Source organism: Ascaphus truei, chromosome 5 (assembly GCF_040206685.1).
Source record: "Ascaphus truei isolate aAscTru1 chromosome 5, aAscTru1.hap1, whole genome shotgun sequence".
Classification (NCBI taxonomy): domain Eukaryota; kingdom Metazoa; phylum Chordata; class Amphibia; order Anura; family Ascaphidae; genus Ascaphus; species Ascaphus truei.
Genome location: NC_134487.1, coordinates 241397317 through 241416898, shown reverse-complemented (window position 1 = coordinate 241416898; position 19582 = coordinate 241397317). Strand labels below are relative to the sequence as shown.

At 46.6% G+C, this 19582-nt stretch overlaps 1 protein-coding gene across 1 annotated transcript in view; it reads left to right on the top strand.

Annotated features, from left to right (window-relative positions):
* The first annotated feature begins 2682 nt into the window (after positions 1-2682).
* Positions 2683-19582, top strand: part of LOC142495842 (serine/threonine-protein kinase 10-like) — an 84175-nt gene continuing 67275 nt past the window's right edge. The window contains exons 1-3 of the mRNA XM_075601874.1: positions 2683-3273; positions 6114-6278; positions 6901-6949. Coding sequence (XP_075457989.1) covers positions 3127-3273; positions 6114-6278; positions 6901-6949 — 361 coding nt within the window. The 5' untranslated portion in view covers positions 2683-3126. The remainder of the gene's footprint in view (positions 3274-6113; positions 6279-6900; positions 6950-19582) is intronic.

Below are 19582 nucleotides of genomic sequence, written 5' to 3'. Positions count from 1 at the left end.
ACAGGCAAAATATAGACACTTACGTAAAAGATGAAAATAATGAAAACAGTCCCATCTGAACTGGCAGTTTCATCCAGCAATCAGGAAATCATTCAGCAAACGAAGACAAAGGATATATGGGTGGACAGCAGTTTATAAACCGTTTGTCCCTCTATCTGTAACCTTAGGTGCCGAGACGGCTACCAAATGTCCCTTGGAAGCTTTTGAAGCTCATTTTGGGACTTCCAGCTTGGGGTAGCCCCCCCCCATCAACAAACCCTTTGAAGCAGGGTGGACAGTGTGAAGAGTTCCACTTCCTCTGGTTAATTCCTTTTGTCCGTTGGGCCAAGCATAAGCAATTAGCCCAATAGTCTTTGATGATCAGGTTTGTAAATTCTAGCCTTTCCTGCTCATCACCACAGGGGTTCCTCAGACTCAACCAAAAGTTCATATTTACTGCAAATCATTGCATAACTTCCGTTCCGTAATACACACAGTCAGGTGAGATATATTACTGTATTCTGGGACACCTGACGCTCGTAGAGAGACCCATCATTACATTGTAATATGAACATTAATAGAGATATTAATATCTGGCATTTCGTAACAGTTACATATTCAATGTTTAGACTTCCCAAGATCGGCTTACTCTCGCCAATACACTTATGTAATTCTTAGCCGGTTCAGCCAAGGACATCTCATAGTATCCTTATATTTAATAAAGTTACTCACTTTTGATATCCTGTTGGGGGTAGCCCCCCCCCCTGGCCCCATCAATAAAACCTTTTGAAGTGGGCTTTTGCTTTTCGCATAACCAATTAGGTCAGTTACCTATTGATCAGGGCGATGTATCACACCTCTCTGTTGATATACACTTCCAGTGAATACTCACGTGAATACTCATATGAGGCACCATTTGGTTCCTTACGCATTACAAAGACAGGCATTCTGCCTGTACATTAGCACACCATTAGCATTCTGCCTGTGTATTTCAAAAACTGCAAAAAGTCACTTTATCCAAAATATATGTCCCTCTTATGACAAAGTTATATTTTTAATATGTGTGTACTTGGGGGGTGACCCGGAGGCTGTACCCCTGATGACCCAGTGTGTGTGTTATGCAGGTACTGATTAACCCAGACATTACAATGGAACAGGGAAGAATACATTTACAGGTTATAACAAGGGTAAAATCACATTTCTGGGCCTCAGCCCAGTTAACCCCTTTTCTCCCTGGCGACGTTAGAGGGGGGCCCTTGGGGGGTAACCCCGTTAACCCCGGGCCAAACCCTCCCTACCGCCACAATGTGGAATTCATAACTGAATCCTACATTTGTTCAATTATGAGGGAATGGCTCATAGGGACGTGTATAAATATGGACAGAGTGGAAGTTCGCCAACAAGCGGGTGCCCCTAAGGTATACTCTGGGTGGAGGACTTTGAAGGACGGCCTGTTAAGAAGCTGGATCCTAGGTATTATAAATAGTTTCTACACACTCTTTATATCGAAAGAGTACTAGTTATCATCGCTGTAGTCAGTGGATGATTTGGTTCTGTGGGGATTGTGACTGTATTATAGTTATTGTACAATCATGATGTGTAACCTGTATTGTTATTTTGCAGACCACTGACAGATGGTGTACCAAATTTGGGTTGGGAATTTCACCCAGGGGAGAGTGTAACAGGGTATGTCTATTCTGCCTTTCTTTCCCCACCCTGTTATGTAAGTCCTGTTATCTGCAGGCAGTAATAGGTTAATCCTATGGGTTTGTGCCCCACCCTTGTTCCTCTATGATGGACAAGAGAAAGGTGGTGACTCATGGCCTGTGTAAGCCTATCAGGAATAGGTATAGACCAGGAGCTCGCCCCTCCTGTCTTAATTAGGGGAATGCCAAATGTAGTATTCAGTCCTGCTTGAGCTCTTGAAGAGAGAGGAAGCAGAGAGCTTTGAGTCTCTCCTATGGTGGGATGAGCATGCTCACCCCCAGCTTCTGAGCTGGGGGAACAACAGATTCAGCCTGATGCCCTATACTACCAAGGGCAAAGCATCATCCAGAGGAATGGGACCTTTGAGACCATGCACCGCTGTGAGGAAGAACTGCAGTGCGTGCCAGCCAATAAAGATCCTGTTCTTGTATACCTCAGTCTGAGTATCAGTCCTTGGGCTGAGGGGAAAAGAGTGCAGTAGTGGGGGCTGATTTCTGGATACCCTGGAACCCACTACGGCTGGAGGCGCTGAATACCAAAGAGAAAGAACCTAAGCCTGTCCTGATCTCCACTACACTGCAGATCAGCTAAGCTCTCCTGCTCCATACAGCTATTGCACCACATACTAAGTAGCATAGGCTGCGTAATCTCCCAGAGGGGGGAGGGGGGGGGGGGGGGGAAACAGTGCTGCACTAGTATCATGCAACAAGACTTTTCCCACATCCCAATGCGTTTTGGGGCCCTTTATCTATGGAGCTCAATAAATCACCTAATGATGCAGCAACTACTCATGTGAGTTATTGATACAGGTGCGCTGGTTCCCTATCCAATTTTTCTATATTCAATCTGTTGTGTCCTGGAAAGCGATACCAGGGAACTCAGGCACCCTTTACCTTCCTCTCCTTTTTTTTGCTTTTGTGATTTTTCCTATTTCCGAGTGCATAGCAAATAAGTAGACTTTTAACAGAAGGATGCCCATTTCTAGAAAATTAAGGATGCTGTGAGGGTTCCTGTCAGAGTTTACGCTCTGCATGTTGCACACACTACACCTGTAGGGCATGCACACTGTTGAGGTTTTTATTAAGCTGCGTTCATCTCTGTCTTAGGTGTGGGCGATAGGAGGGGGGGGGAGATGTCACTCTTTCTCTTTTACCGCCACCCTGCTTCCTGCCACCTCACGTCTCAGAGAGATAGAGGAAGCATTGCTTCGTTGGTCTGTATCCCCTGAGACTTCACGCTGTCTTGAGTTGATGACCCAAACAGAAGACAACTGAATGACCCATTGTGTCCTGGAACACCTCTGCCTCAGGATCTCAACCCTTTCTCTTCCTCTCTCTCATTCTCTCGCTTGCTCATTCTATCTTTCTCCATTTCTCTCATTCTATCTCTCTTCTGTAGAGAGAGGGCAGTAAGTCTTGCCCCTAGTGCCCTGCTGCCCCCATGGCTTTTTTCCTGAAGCTCCTGAGATTTGGGGGTGAGAAGCAACACCTGGCAGAATGTCAATGGCTTGGTCGTGATGTCAATCCGGAGCAGGACTGGGAGATCTTGCGTGAGCTCGGAGATGGAGCCTTCGGAAAAGTTTACAAGGTAAATACCCTGAAATGACAATGGAGGGATCATTAGGCATTCTGCACTTTGTTTTTGTTTTGTAACTCACTTGAACTGGGGGGTCTCCCCAAGTTGCTCCAGGGTCCACTGATGGCTATGGACCCCTTGGTTCTCCCCACAGGTAAAGGCTCTGCCCAGAGGGCTAATGAAAATACTGATGACATTGAAGTTTTCTGTTGTTGGTCCGAGGCCATGTTTGTAGTCTGGCAGCCATTTTTGTTTATTTTTTTTGTGTGGCAAAACCGGCACAAAAACACAAATCTGGGGAACTAGGGAGGTCCCCGAACATCAGGGGAACATTGATGAGCTCACCTGGTTTAGTTAAGATTTAAAACAATATATCCATTCAGGGGGAACTGCTATTTTAAGGCACAATCTGGTATAGCAGATACAAAATAGCCTTTTCAACAATGTATCAGTCTAATCTGCTTCCTTGGACTGATTTAGCAATGTAGCTGTTTTACTTATTTGCATAGTTATTTCGGGAAAAGTGAGAACACTGGATTTAAGCATGTCAGCTACAGTATTTCTATTTATTTGCCTGACTCTGCAAACAATGGCCAAACTATTAATAATTTACTCGTAGATTTGAGGACCACCTCAAATTATATTAGATAAAGATTGTAAAAAACAAAGCTTTTGTTTACTTTGGGAACATTAAGAGTTTTAAAAATCATTTAAAAATACCTATTTAAAAAAAAACTAATTTTACAAGGTGTCCTTCCTTAGGGGAGAGGGAGACGGAGAGACAGGGAAAGAGATAGAGGGGTGGGAGAGCGATAGCGGGAGAGGGGTGGGAGAGCGATAGCGGGGGGGGGGGGGGGATTGGGGGAGATAGGGGGAAAAGGGGTAAGAGGGGGAAGATATAGAGGGGGTAAAAGGGGAATAAGAGGGGAAGGAAGTGTGAGAGAGACAGATACAGAGAGAGAGAGAGAGAGAGAGAGAAAGGGGAGGTTGAGAGAGAGAGAGACAGAAAGGGGGGAGAGAGCAAGGTGTGGGAGAGTGAAAGGGGGGAGAGGGGTGGATGAGAGACAGAATGAAAATATATTTGTCACCATATGAGCTTTCTACAAAAAGTTTGCAAAGTGGTGACTACAGGAAAAATATTTGCTAGCACTATCAGTCAGAACTAGTAGGCTCTGCATCTGACGTCTGAAGCCATTAATAATCCCAAGTATTGGAAACTCGAAATGTTGAGAAAACACAAAAGAAAAAGGATTTTCACAACATTTAAGATACTACAAGGAACTGAGCAGATGTTAAAATACAAAGTTTTTATAGCCCAACATCAAGAGGTTTTCGGTGGATTCTTTGTGGAATGACCAAGTTTAAACTGGCCTAATCTTCCTCACTTGTGGTTGATTTCTGACTTCTAAACAATAACAGACATTAGGAGATGATCCCTTATTAACCCCCTGTTGCCAGATGGGCCTGTAGTACGTTTGCACTTGTAGATATATCATATATATGTGTGTGCCTGTGTCTGCTGAAGTGTTTCCTTCCTGCAGAATATGATACTAGAAAAACCACAATAACTTCCGAAAGCAAGGGAGACACAGCCTTTTCTCCATGTGACACACCGCGGTCTCTCACTACAAATGGCAAACTTTATTGCAGAATAGTATGCACAGCTATCTCTCAATATAGGGTCTCTCAGCTCTACAGGCACAGCCATGGTCAGATTTCCCATTAGGCCTGGGTCTAGGGCGGTAGAATTTTGGGGCGGCAAAAATTGCTGCCCCTATATGCCTTTGCCGTACTCTCGGGCCTATCAGACCTAGTGGGAATGCACTTGTCTGTGTGGCCGCCTCCTTTCTGCCACTCCTGCTCCTTTGGAATCCCAGCGTCAAATGACGCTGTCTCGTTGCCATGGAAACATGATGTCACGACATCTCGTTGCCATGGAAACATGGTGTCACGACATCGCGTTTCCATGTCAACGTGCCGCCATGCGACGTCACATGTGTGACATCCACGGCGTCGTTTGACACTGGGAGATCAAAGGAGCAGGAGGGCGGCAGAAAAGACGCAGCGACACAGGCAAGTGCCTAAGGGTGGCGGATTTTGAAATCCGCCTCTGGGCACAGCACAGGGTAAGCGGGGAGCTGGCACAGCTATCTCTCAGTATAGGGTCTCTGCAGACACAGGGTCAATGGTGGAATGGCACAGCTATCTCTCAGTAGAGGGTCCCTCTGTAGGCACAGGGTCAATGGTGGAATGGCACAGCTATCTCTCAGTAGGGGGTCTCTCTGTAGGCACAGGGTAAGCGGGGAGCTGGCACAGCTATCTCTCAGTAGGGGTCTCTCTGTAGGCACAGGGTCAATGGTGGAATGGCACAGCTATCTCTCAGTAGGGGTCTCTGTAGGCACAGGGTCAATGGTGGAATGGCACAGCTATCTCTCAGTAGGGGGTCTCTGTAGGCACAGGGTAAATGGAGGAATGGCACAGCTATCTCTCAGTAGAGGGTCTCTCTGTAGGCACAGGGTCAATGGTGGAATGGCACAGCTATCTCTCAGTAGAGGGTCTCTCTGTAGGCACAGAGTCAATGGTGGAATGGCACAGCTATCTCTCAGTAGAGGGTCTCTCTGTAGGCACAGGGTCAATGGTGATATGGCACAGCTATCTCTCAGTAGAGGGTCTCTCTGTAGGCACAGGCTGAGTGAGGAGCTGGCACAGCTATCTCTCGGTATAGGGTCTCTTTGCAGGCACAGGATGAGCGGTGAAATGGCACAGTTATCTCTCAGTATAGGGTCTCTCTATAGGCACAGGGTGAATGGGGAGCTGGCACAGCTATCTCTCAGTACGGGGTCTCTCTACAGGCACAGCACAGGGCGAGTGGGGAGCTGGCTGCAGTAAAGGTGCTTGCGATACCATCTGAGGAAGCTCTGGAGGATCAAGTTACAGAGATCAACATCCTGGGCCAGTGCCAGCACCCTAACATTGTTACCCTGATGGAGGCAGCGTACTGGGGAAGACAGCTGTGGGTAAGAGGGGTCTGCACCTTTATCACAGGGAGCATAGTGAGCTGCAGGCACAGGGCACAGAGTTAATGAAGGTCTCACAGTCTGAGGACAAAGAATGGGGAACACAGGGAGTTTAAGGGCTGGTTTGGGCACCCAATGAACAAAAAGATACATGCAGAGGCTGGGAGCTCAGAGCATACAGGGAGGTATAGGTAGTGTACATACAGAGGCTGGCAGCTCAGAACAAACAGGGTGGTATAGGTACATACAGGGGCTGGCAGCTCAGAACAAATATGTGGTATTGGTATATACAGAGGCTGGCAGCTCAGAACAAACAGGGTGGTATAGGTACATACAGAGGCTGGCAGCTCAGAACAAACAGGGTGGTATTGGTATATACAGAGGCTGGCAGCTCAGAACAAAAAGGGTGGTATAGCTACATACAAAGGCTGGCAGCTCAGAACAAACAGGGTGGTATAGGTACATATAGAGGCTGGCAGCTACGAGCACAGAGGGAACTCTAGGCACATACAGAGGATGGCATCTCAGGGCACAGGGAGGTACAGTATAGGGAAATGCAGAGGATGCCAGCTCAGATAACAGATGGAGCTGTAGGTCTCATTCTCTCTTTGTCTTTGCTCAGATCCTGGTGGAGTTCTGTGCTGGTGGAGCCCTTGATGGTGTCATGTTGGGTCAGTTCCTCACTGGACCAGTTAGTGTGTATGTATATGTGTATGACGCTGGTCAGTGTCTATATGTGATCACTGTGTATGTGTGATACACACTGACTAGTAAATATACCCACTGACTATCACACATACATAGTGACTATCAAACATACGCATGAAAGACATGTATGTATGTGTGATGGTCAATATGTATGTATGATAGTCAGTGGTTATGTGAGATAGACAGTGGGTATGTATGATAGTATGTATGCATGTATGTATGTATGTATGTATTGTGACATAGTCCAAAGATGTTAGGCAGCTTTCTGCCCCATTTTAGAGCAGAAAGTGCAGGAATAGTTACAAATGATCCGTTCCACAGCTTCCCATTAACTCAGGCAGCTGGATGGAAAATCCAGACCACAGATTACCATGGCTCTAGTTCTCCCTCACCTGCTCTTCTAATCACATGCACAGGTATTTAGAGCAGAGAGGTTTTGCATTTCTCTCTCTCTCCTTGGAGCCTGGAGGCTGGGGGTATCGCTGCTCCCCTGCATCCAGTATCGGGGTTGACGGCCCCTCCACGTATCACAGTACCAGAGGATTTGCCTGGACTCCACGAACAGATAAGACAAAACAAATGGTTACTGCTGTTGCTAAAAGACTGTGCTGTATCTTGTGTTCCTAAATGAGAGAGCATTGTTTTAAGCTGGGGAACCAGTTTAGTTGGCCAGCAGCTGTTAGAGAGACTAATTCTGATGTGTAGTTAGATCCCTGAAAGGGATAGGATTTTGCTTATATGATTTTGGTTTTATTTCTTGAAATAACAGTGTGGGAAATATGGTAACACTGAAATATGTGAACTGCTGAATGAAAGTATCTGAGTACCTCTAACCTTCACATGTTAAAGCTGCAGTACCTTACTTGGATGAAAATAAAGCAGGCAGAAGCCTGAGTTAAGCAGCATAATACTTTGCCTGATCCTGTTTGTTGTATAATTAACCCTAGAAGACTGTGTCGGGAAGAACCCAGACAGACGTCAGCACTATAAAAGAGGGGCGTTTGTCACATATGGTGGAGAATGCGGGCAGACACTAAAAAGTCTGTGGGTTTGCAAATAAATGCGGGGATTTAAAATGGCCGCCGAGCTGAACTAAAGTACAGATGCTATGAGTGAAGTCTGTCCCACTGTGTATATCAGTTGTGCTTCTAGCATACACAGAGAATGTGCGAAGTGTGGATGCAATAGCACCCTGAACCCAAACAGAAAACCAAAATGTTTTGCTGAAAAAAAAAAATTTTTTGCATCTAGCAAATGCTGTTTGTAAAGCTAATGCCTTTTGCTGAAGTGAGTGAATTTGCAGCTAGCAAGTGCTGTATGCAAATTGCTGAAGTGAGTGAAATTGCAGCTAGCAAATTGTCCCTGCCGGGTTTCTAAAATGGCCGACGTGAAATGTTTGTTGTGTAATGTACGTAACCATACAAAACAGTGTCCCTTCAGGCCATACTATGATCACGACCCTGGAGGAGAGCCGTACCCACAGATGAATTTAGTATGCGGGGCCTGTCGTGAAGTAGGTCACATGGAAGATGTGTGCCCCAAAATTTTCAAAGACAAACAGCTGCAAAAGCAAGCAACGCCCTGTGAGTGCAAGCAAGATGTGGAAGCTGATAACAGTGAGTGTGTGCCCAGTACCACTGATATCTCTGGAGCTAATAAAGCAAAAAGAAAGAAAACTGTTCCTCAAGTCACAGGGGAAGTGAACGAGCCACTTGAACCTGCACTGTCAGGACATGCGTCAGAAAGGCGCCGAGATGAGCAACAGCCCATAGGGCCTGGCGCAATCGTCCCAGGAATGACGACACGCCTAGAGATGACAAAGGCTACTGCTACCATCATAGGCAGAGAGCCAAGCAAATCAAAGAAAACAAGAACTGACTGGAAACTATGCTATGAGATGTCCCAGAAAGATGTGCAAAACTTCATCACAGAGTTGGGGGTTTCTCGGCAAGAGGCTAGCGCGCTTAAAGCAGAGCTGGAACTCTCACGCCATGAGGTCTACGCTCGCAGCACAGAGCTGTGTACATTGAAGGAAACCTATGAGAATACCCTGAGTAATTTAGAGACTGTAAAAAGAGAGAATGTAAGTCTGACACAGAAAAATTCAGACTTGACTGACCAGATCAGTGAAGGTGATGAGAAGCTTCACCAAGCAGAAAAAGTGGAGAAGCAATTGATCCAGGAAAAGTTAGAAATGCAGGAAGCACTGCAGAATACAGAATCAGCGGCGATCCAGGCGACACAAACTGCAGAGCTCCAAAAAATGGAGGCGCTGATGCAAACCCAGAGCAAGCACCAGAAAGAGGTGAAGACCCTGAGGGAGGTCTGGCACGATCAGGTTGAAGAGCTGCAGAAGCAGATGGCTGAGCGCGAGATACAGTGCGCCAAGAGAGAGGAGATCTCCGTCCGTCAGGTGGTCTGCCTGACATTGCGCTATGAAAGCGAGATGGCCGATATCTACAAGCAGCTGGACCACACGGCAAATGAGGGGGCCCGGCTGCAGCTGGAGCTGGACAAGACCCAGAAGGAGCACCTGCAGCTGCAGGTCAAGAATAGAGAAAATGAAACAGAGTTAAACCTCGCTCTGAAACAGATGACGGACATGGGAGAAGCGGCTAAAGTGGTTCAGTCGGGCTATCAATCCTACCTCCTAACCAAGCAAGCTGTACGTTCCTATACGTGTATCTTCAATGCTGTTGCAATATTACGATTTGCTATAAAGATGAAGTTGGAGAAAGAGATTCCAAGGCTAAAAGAGACACGGTCACAAAAGGAGACCAGGGAACGTAAACTCAATGCCCTCACTGATGACAAAGAGGAAGGAGAAAGAATTGACTTTGATTGTGCTGCTGTTATTCCAGAAACAGATAGGCACCCTCCTGAGAATATTCTCCCTGATCTGGGATTCAAAAATCCAGATCCTCAATTTCATTTACGTTGTCCAGAAGATTATCAAACTAGTGGACACACCCAGGACACCACAGAAGATGTTTTAGCCAAGTGGGTGGCAGTTCCTGAAAACACAAACTTGTTGACAGATCCTGATGACGTGGTTAATATGGACTACGTTTGTACAGAGGCAACTAGGTCTCCAAAACCCAAAGGCCTGGTAATGGCCACAAAAGGGAAATCAAAGATTGAAAAGAAAAAACAACGAAGGTTAACACGGCGCCTGAATAGTTCCATATCTCACCAATCTGGACCACACTGTGGAGCCAAGGAGAATCCGGTCCAAGGGTCTCATCAGAAGCTAAAGAAACAGTCCAGTCATTTGCAGGTTGCAGCGGGCTATGAAATAAAGTCAAAGGATGCAATAGACTGGAAGTCAAAAAAAAAAAAAAAAAAAAAAAAAAAAATATGTTTGGGGGAACTGACCGATTTATTTTTTTATTACACGTGTGGACTATGTCACGGACACTTAACTATGCAAATAAGCATTTTGTCAATATTACAATGTTATATTGGTTCTCTGTGTTGAAAATGTAGCTAAACTACAAATTAATATACAGGGTTGATGGCCCTTAAGATTACAAGGCTGTAGTATAAGAAAAAAAAAAAATATTGGTTGCTTACAATATGGAAAAAAAAAAAAAAAATTGTTTTTTTGCGGTTGATAAATTTATAATGAGGTTCATATTCTAGAGTAGAAAAACCCAGGGAGGTAATAGAAATTGTCTGGTTTTGTGAATATATTTAGCAGATCCTGGGTTGTAAGAATGTGTGCTAGACATTTATTTTTCAAAATAGTTCCCTAATAGAGAGCAAAAAAAAAAAAAAATATGTTTGCCAAGTATAGTCTCTTATGACGAAACCTATTGTCCATAATTGCCGTGGAAAAAGTTCATATTCGTGTCATGTGAATACTTAATGTTGTACTGAGGAGTTAGCTCAAGTATTTCAGGTAGGACGCTCACCTCAGTGAGGTCCATGGCCGCTCACCCCAGTAGGTGTGAGCTGGGGAGGGGGATATGTGACATAGTCCAAAGATGTTAGGCAGCTTTCTGCCCCATTTTAGAGCAGAAAGTGCAGGAATAGTTACAAATGATCCGTTCCACAGCTTCCCATTAACTCAGGCAGCTGGATGGAAAATCCAGACCACAGATTACCATGGCTCTAGTTCTCCCTCACCTGCTCTTCTAATCACATGCACAGGTATTTAGAGCAGAGAGGTTTTGCATTTCTCTCTCTCTCCTTGGAGCCTGGAGGCTGGGGGTATCGCTGCTCCCCTGCATCCAGTATCGGGGTTGACGGCCCCTCCACGTATCACAGTACCAGAGGATTTGCCTGGACTCCACGAACAGATAAGACAAAACAAATGGTTACTGCTGTTGCTAAAAGACTGTGCTGTATCTTGTGTTCCTAAATGAGAGAGCATTGTTTTAAGCTGGGGAACCAGTTTAGTTGGCCAGCAGCTGTTAGAGAGACTAATTCTGATGTGTAGTTAGATCCCTGAAAGGGATAGGATTTTGCTTATATGATTTTGGTTTTATTTCTTGAAATAACAGTGTGGGAAATATGGTAACACTGAAATATGTGAACTGCTGAATGAAAGTATCTGAGTACCTCTAACCTTCACATGTTAAAGCTGCAGTACCTTACTTGGATGAAAATAAAGCAGGCAGAAGCCTGAGTTAAGCAGCATAATACTTTGCCTGATCCTGTTTGTTGTATAATTAACCCTAGAAGACTGTGTCGGGAAGAACCCAGACAGACGTCAGCACTATAAAAGAGGGGCGTTTGTCACAGTATGTATGTATGTATATCTTTACTTATATAGCACCATCATGGCCGCCAACAGAAATCATAGTGCCCAGGACAAATGAAAGGAGCAGGGCCCCCCCTCCCCCCGAATCCATAGCGCACCTACCACGAAAAAATATTTTTTAGCACGCAACTTTTACTTAACTGTTTTCTTATTGTAATTCAGAAAAAAACATTACAATGCAATCTGTTTATTTGTATATTTTCAACAAAAGACAAATATACCCAATGCTACATCCAATGTGACAAAAGGTCTGGGGGAGGGTTCAGTATGGGCCTGGAGTGGGAGGGGATTAAGTATGGGCCTGGGGGGGAGGGGGCTAAGTATGGGCCTGGGGGGGGGGGGTTAAGTCTGGGTGGGTGTCTGACTGCCTGGGGTGGGGGGGTGGTGTGACTGACTGCCTTGACTGACTGCCTGGGTGAGTGACTGACTGCTGGGTGGGTGACTGACTGCCTGGGTGGGTGACTCAACTGACTGGGTGGGTGAATGACTGCCTGGGTGGGTGACTGCCTGAGTGGGTGACTGACAGCCTGGGTGGGTGCGTGACTGACTGCCTGGGTGGGTGACTGACTGCCTGGGTGGATGACTGACTGCCTGGGTGGATGGGTGACTGACTGCCTTGACTGACTGCCTGGGTGGGTGACTGACTGAAAAAAATAACGGAGGGGGTGTATGTAGAAATGGAGGGAATTTATGTAAAAACAGAGAGGGGGTAAAACAGAAAAAGACGGGGTGAGAAAAAGAGGAAGGTGAGGGGGAGGGGTTAGATAGAGAGAGGGGAGTGAGAGAGAGGGGATAAGAAAGGGGAGTAAGAAAGAGATATGGGGTACGAGAGCGAGAGGCGGGTGAGAGAGAGGCGGTTAAGAGAGAGAGAGAGAAGTGGGGTAAGAGAGAGATGGGAAAGAGAGAGAGAGGCGGGTGAGAGAGAGAGGCGGGTGAGAGAGAGAGGCAGGTAAGAGAGAGAGAGGCGGGTGAGAGAGAGAGGCGGGTGAGAGAGGCAGGTAAGAGAGAGAGAGACGGGGAAGAGAGAGAGGCGAGTAAGAGAGAGAGAGGCGGGTAAGAGAGAGGGAAGCGGGTAAGAGAGAGGCAGGTAAGAGAGAGGGAGGGGTGAGAGAGGGAGGGAGGTGAGAGAGGGAGGAAGGGAGGTGAGAGAGATTGGGTGAGATAAAGAGAGGAGCCTGAGATAGAGATAGGGGGAGAGATAGAGATAGGTGGGTGAGAGAGAAAGGGGGGGTGAGAGAGAGGGATGGGGAGGAGATAAAAGGGTGGAGGAGTGAGAGAGAGCTGATGAGGAGAGGAGCATGTGGGGGAGAAGCTGGAGAGATTTTGTCGGGTCGGGGTAAGTCCAACCAAGGAGGAGGGGGTGGGGGGGTTGCATGGCTGAAAGTTTGCCTAGGTTGTCAAATACCCTTGCACCGGCCCTGTGTCTACGATACATTTTAGGGAAGAAATGTAAGAGGCAGGGAGGCCGGAGAGTGAATGGTTATGTAACCCTCCTTGCCTGGCTCTTAAGGAGTTTACATCAATAGTTTACTTATATTGTCTTTCTCAGATGTGATTACCTGATCATGGTGCTGAATTCGTGCGGCTGGTTGATAATATAGCAATGATGAGTGCCGGGAACTTTATTAATTCAACAGCAGCAATATATACAATGAACTTGGTATGAACACGTGCATTTTCCCTTTTGCTGTCTGAACCTTGTCTTCCATAGCTGCCCCTATCTTGGCCTGCAAGGGAGGTACTGAGGCTTGATCCCCTTTGTTACCTAAGGAAGCCCTCTTCCGAGTGGTTTCGGTAGGGCTCCATTTCATGCTATTCTACCACTGTCAGTGATAAGTGTCCCATCTCGTGGTAGTCTATAATTCCTATACTTTACCACGTCATAGGCTTTTCCCAGAGAGGTCACTGAGAAGTAGGAAAGATGAGAACTCATGTGTTTAATCCAAAAACACACATCTTGTTTAATTCTGATTTTCATATTACCTCGGTGTTTTGTCTATTTCTCCCCCATTTAAACTACATATGATCCACCCCTGTTGTAAATTGGCTCTCATGACATTTTTATGACTTAGAAGAAAAAAAACTCGTTTGACGTTTAAAAAGTCTTGATTGAATATATAAAAGGCCTCATAACTTAATTTCTCTAATACTTAGACAGCTACCATCTTCACAGTTGTGTATGTGCTCTCCACACGCACCTCAAACTCCTCCTGGCCATCCACCAAGATTGGTCTAGGAGGAGGGAGACTGGGAGAAGAGAAAGTGTTCTGGATGAACAGTTTGAGGAGGAAAACATGGAACACTGGAGGTATCTTCGAACTAGCTGGGAGTTCCAATTTAAACGCAACCAGGTTGACCTGTTTCAGGATCTTGTAAGGTCAGATGAACTTGGGACCGAGTTTGGAGGTGGGCAGTTTCAGCCGAATATTCCTTGAGTCAGCCAAACCTGATCTCCCATGTGAAAAGGGGGAGGTGGTCATCTTCGTTTATCCGCCTGGATCTTTTGCTGGCGGGAGGCTTTGACCAGATTGGGCTGCATCCTCTTCCAGAGCAATTGGAGTTCTTGGATTTCTTCATCCACTGCAGGAATTCCGGAGAGAGGACTGGAAAAGGGAAGGGCAGCAGGATAGTACCCGTAGGCACAGACGAACGGCGATTCCAGTGTTGAATCAGAAACAAAACAACGGAGGAATTGTTCTAAGGACTGGTTGGCCCTTTCCGTGAGTCCATTGAATTAGGTATGATAGGAGGAAAAGAAGTGCAGGGAGATACCCATTCTTTGGCAGAAGGCCTTCCAAGATTTGGAGATGAATTGGGATCCGTGGTCCAAGACTATATTCCGTCGGGACTCCATGGAGGCAGAATATCTCCTTAATACAGATCTCCGATAGTTCAGAGGCTGTGGGTAGCTTCCTGAGAGGAACAAAATGGGCTTGTCGTGTGAATCGATCAACTACTACCAGTATTTTATTTATACCCCTAGAGGGAAGCAGATCCACAATAAAATCCATGGACAGGTGGGTCCACAGGCGGGTGGGGACTGGCAAGGGCTGTAGCAAAACAGAAATTCACCAGGCGCTTCTATAAATGTCAGGGATAAACAATAAGGCAGCACAAAATGCAACAAAAGGTACAGACAAATAATACAAACGGTTACAGGATGCAGCTCAACCTTCATTGGATCTTCCTTGTTGATCCTTAGGGAAATGGTGTGCAGGAGTCAGGGAGCGCAGTTCACCGATATAGGAATATGTAAAACAAAACACAATAATAGTGCAACCCTATCTGAAAGGGTTAGTCCTAAACAGCCTTGCAGCAGAGATGCACAAATGAAAAAGTTCCCTACTGCAGGTGAAACAGGGGAAGTAGCAGATGCACAGGTAGAGCAAGTGGATTGTTACGCCGGTGCTGCCCGCAGACCAGACTCGTCCCTTATACTGAGGTGGGGATGTATATGTGCACGCACCCGCAGCAGAAGGAGCGTGTCCAGAGTGTGGTGTTTTGGCGTTGCCAGGCCAGGTGTGAATAGGTGCAGCAATACTTGCCGGTACCGGTACAGAAGAGACGAAGTCGTTGCCATTAGCCAAGGTCAGGGAGGGAGAGATCCGGGAGGTCGAGGTCCAAGCAGTAGTCGAGGGATGAGAGAAGCTGCAAGGCCAAGTGGGAGCCGGGGTCCAGACCAGAGAGGAATGTCCGCCAAGCCGGGTCGCAACCTGAATAACGAAGAGCAAAGGGAGAGCCAGAATAGACGTCCGTAAGCAGAGGTATGTCGAGCCATGTGGGAATGGCAATGGCATTATATAGAGCGGCTGGCGAATAGGAAGAGGAGGCAGACCTGGAGGAGTGTATGGAGCTGTCCTGGATAGGCTGCCTAGAGAAGAATGCAGGTGAGCAGTCTTAGGGCATGATTGTAGGCTGTGTGTGTGTTGGGGGCGGGGCCTCATTGCAGGAGCAGTGAATAAATTAACTAGATCCAGCGCGCGCTCCATAACGAGGGGGAGTGCGCGCCCGTGAGCAGCGGCAGCCGTCATTGCCCCAGCCGCCTGCGAAACAGCGGCCGCCCGCCGGGGACGAGGAGGGAGTCCCCTAACCACGGGGATCAGACGGGACCGGCGAGGGGGACGCCCTGCAGCAGCGGGCGCAACATGAGGTGAGGGGAGGTCACGCTGCGGCCATCGTGACCCCCGAATCCTCACAGTACTCCCCCCTTCAGGCTCGGCCTCAGGACGATCCTCCCATGGTTTAGACGGAAACTTCTTTCGGAAACGTTTGAGAAGCCCAGGTGCATGAATGTCTTTAAGAGATACCCATGATCTCTCTTCGGGTCCAAAGCCCTTCCAATGGACCAAGAATTGAACCTTACCTCTCGAGAGGTGGGAATCCAGTATGGTTTGGACCTCATACTCTTCGTTGCCCTGTATGATAACTGGGTCTGGTCTCAGAGTGTGGTCCGGAAAGAGAGGACTGGATATGAACGGCTTGAGAAGAGATGTGTGAAAAACATTAGGAATTCTCATGCTTTGAGGTAATTGAAGACGGAAGGCCACCGGGTTTACCTGCTCCACGATAGAAAATGGCTCCAGAAATCTAGGTGCCAATTTAAAGGAAGGGGTTTTTTTAGGTGGATATTTTTAGTAGACAACCAAACCTTGTCCCCTGGTTTGTAGTTGGGTGCAGGTTGGCGACGGCGGCCAGCCTGGATTTTAGAAAGCAGGGAGGCCTTTTGAAGTGCCGATTGAATTCTAGCCCAAGAGTCCTGTAGGAGGGAGATGTGTTTATTCACAGCTGGAACTCCAGAGGAGATATTGGAAAAAGGAAGGCAAGCCGGGTGAAAGCTGTAATTAATAAAGAAAGGTGTCTCACCAGTGGATTAATTCCTGGAGGAATTAAACGCATACTCAGCCCAGGAAAGTAATTCCGCCCAGTCATCCTGGGAGTCAGAGACGAAGCACCTTAAATACTTCTCGAGAGATTGATTAACCTTCTCGGTCTGTCCATTAGATTGAGGGTGATATCCCAAAGAGAAGGAGGAAGCAATGCCCAGCCTTCTGGTGAAGGTCCTCCAGAATCTGGAAACAAATTGAGAGCCACGATCCGATACGATGGATGTGGGTATGCCATGGATCCGAAAAATTTCTTTGGAGAAAATATCGGCTAGGGTGGGTGAGGAGGGTAATCCATTGAGAGGAATAAAATGTGCCATCTTGGAAAACCGATCCACCACTACTAGAATGGTGTTCATGCCATTCGACCTAGGCAATTCGACAATAAAGTCCATGGATATATGGGACCAGGGGCGCTCCGGAATGGGTAAAGGCATAAGAAGACCATGTGGTTTTGACGAGGTATCTTATTGCGTGCACATACCGGACAGGCCCGAGTAAATTCAAGGATGGTTTTGGCCATATTGGGCCACCAGAAGGTGCGACGGATGAGGTCCAGAGTTTTTTTGAATCCCGGATGTCCTGCTGAATGGGAAGCGTGCCCCCAATCCAGAATCTCAGGAATAAATTTGGAGTCTACATACAAAGTATCCTTCGGAACTTCGAGATCACTAGGAAGGTGTTTTTGAGATGATCTTTTCCAGATTCTTAAAAGCAGTGACCACAAGGATCTTTTGCTTGGGAAGGATGGACTCGGTAGTTTTCTCCGGTCTCTCTTCAGAAGAATACTGTCTGTAGAGGGCATCCGCCTTGACGTTCTTGGTGCCGGGAATGTTGGACAAAATAAAATTAAACCTAGAGAAAAATAACGACCAGCGGGCTTGGCGGGAGCCCAAGCGGCGGGCGCTCTTGATATACAAAAGATTTTTATGGTCCGTGAGAATCGTGAACGGCTCTTTAGACCCCTCCAGAAGATGCCTCCATGTTACGCCGGTGCTGACCGCAGACCAGACCCGTCCCTTATACTGAGCTGTGGGACGTATATGAGCATGCACCCGCAGCAAAGGGAGCGTGTCCGGAGTGTGGTGTTTTAGGTGTTGCCAGGCCAGGTGGTGTTTAGCTTTACAAGAGAAAGGGATGGGGGAGCACTGGTGGAAGGGTGAAATGGAATACAGTCTAGTTCAGGTTTATTAGACTCTGAAGCAATAAAAGTGGAGTTTTTGGGTGTATAATAATTCTTAACACTCACACGGCCTTGTGCAAATGCTGTCGCATCAAGGTATCTTTAGGTCCTCTCTTCTCTGTTTTGTAGATTCGTTGACTGCTTTGCGTCTGCGTTCTTCTTCTCCTTCTTCTTTTCTTCTTTAGTGTAGTCTCACCCTCGGAATAAATGTATAGATATATAAACAGAATGTATTCACAATATGATGATGTTTCCAGGAATAAAAAATAGGGTTAGAATATAAAAAAACACTCACACGGGCATGTGTGCGTGCACTCTATGGGGTGGTTTTTTTTGGTCCCCAGGGGGCAGTCCCACTTCTCCAATAGAGGTTATTAGGTCTAAAGTCAAAACACAACTCAGTATCAAGTGAGGGAAAATAGATAAATAACAAGGTATTGCTACTCACACGGCCAAGTGTGAGTGCACACTTGGAAAGGTATCTTTTGTTGCTCCTCCTGTCGTCCCCGGATAGGAAATTGAAGCGGGGTGGGATGGTGTTTTCTCACTCACAAGTGATAAAGAAAGTTCTAAGCCCAGAAGATCAAGGCCAAGGTCTTTATTTCAAACAAATAAAACAAAAAACAAAAAACACCGCTAACTCAACCAGTGAGCTGCTCTGTGGATACAATAAAAAGCCAGTCTTAGGGGAATATAATGCAGGACTCGTGGTATTGCAGCAAACTCTCTCCGCGTCCGGATGTAGCGCTGCGGAGCCTGAGGAAGCCCAAAAGGGCGAAACGCGTAGCTTGAAATACCCCAGATGTTTTGACCTATTGCAGCCACCGTCGGGAGTGGGACACGGGAAGTGCAGCGCTACATCCGGACGCGGAGAGAGTTTGCTGCAATACCACGAGATGGATGTTCTTGGTAGATAGCCAAACCTTGTCCCCGGGTTTGTAGTTGGGTGCAGGTCGGTGATGACGATCAGCCTGGGTTTTAGACGTCAGAGAGGCCTTTTGAAGTGCCGATTGAATTCTAGACTAAGAGTCCTGTAGGAGGAAGATGTGTTCGTCCATGGCCGGTACTCCAGAGGAGATATTAGAAATAGGTAGGCGAGCCGGGTGGAATCCGTAATTGATAAAGAAAGGCGTCTCACGAGTGGACTCGTTCCAGGAGGAATTAAAAGCATACTGAGCCCAGTACTATGGAAAGAGACCTCGCTCAAACCCCTAGATGGAGTAGCGTGCTGCCAAGGGAGTGTTGTGATGGAGATGGGGGAGTGTACCTGAGACAGGTACAAAAGGTCCCTTATATTGGCGCACAGCAGACCCTTATAATATACTATGGTCAGGGGTGAATGAAATGTACAAAGCACAAGATAAAATAAAAAAAGTTTATTAAATATTTTACAATGTTGTGTGGTGTAATTCACTTAGATAAAAATAGACTGGATAAGTCTATACTACTACTGGGTATCCCTAGTCGGTGCCAGTGTGGGATAGTGATCTCATGCCAAATGGCTCAAAATAGGAAGTGTTTGAGGCAGTGTGTGAAAGATCAATGCATACAAATGTTTACTGATACTCAGCCAAATCTTAATAGTATGTGTAGCAAGTCTAGGTTGTATGGTAGCTGCCTGCACTGATGTAATGTGCTGATATGAAAAGGCTAAAATCCAAAACTAAACAGAAGAATTGGCATTGAAAAACGGGACAGGTTTTTTCCTATTGATTTGGCATTGAAAAACGGGACAGGTTTTTTCCTATTGTAATTGTAGAGTCAC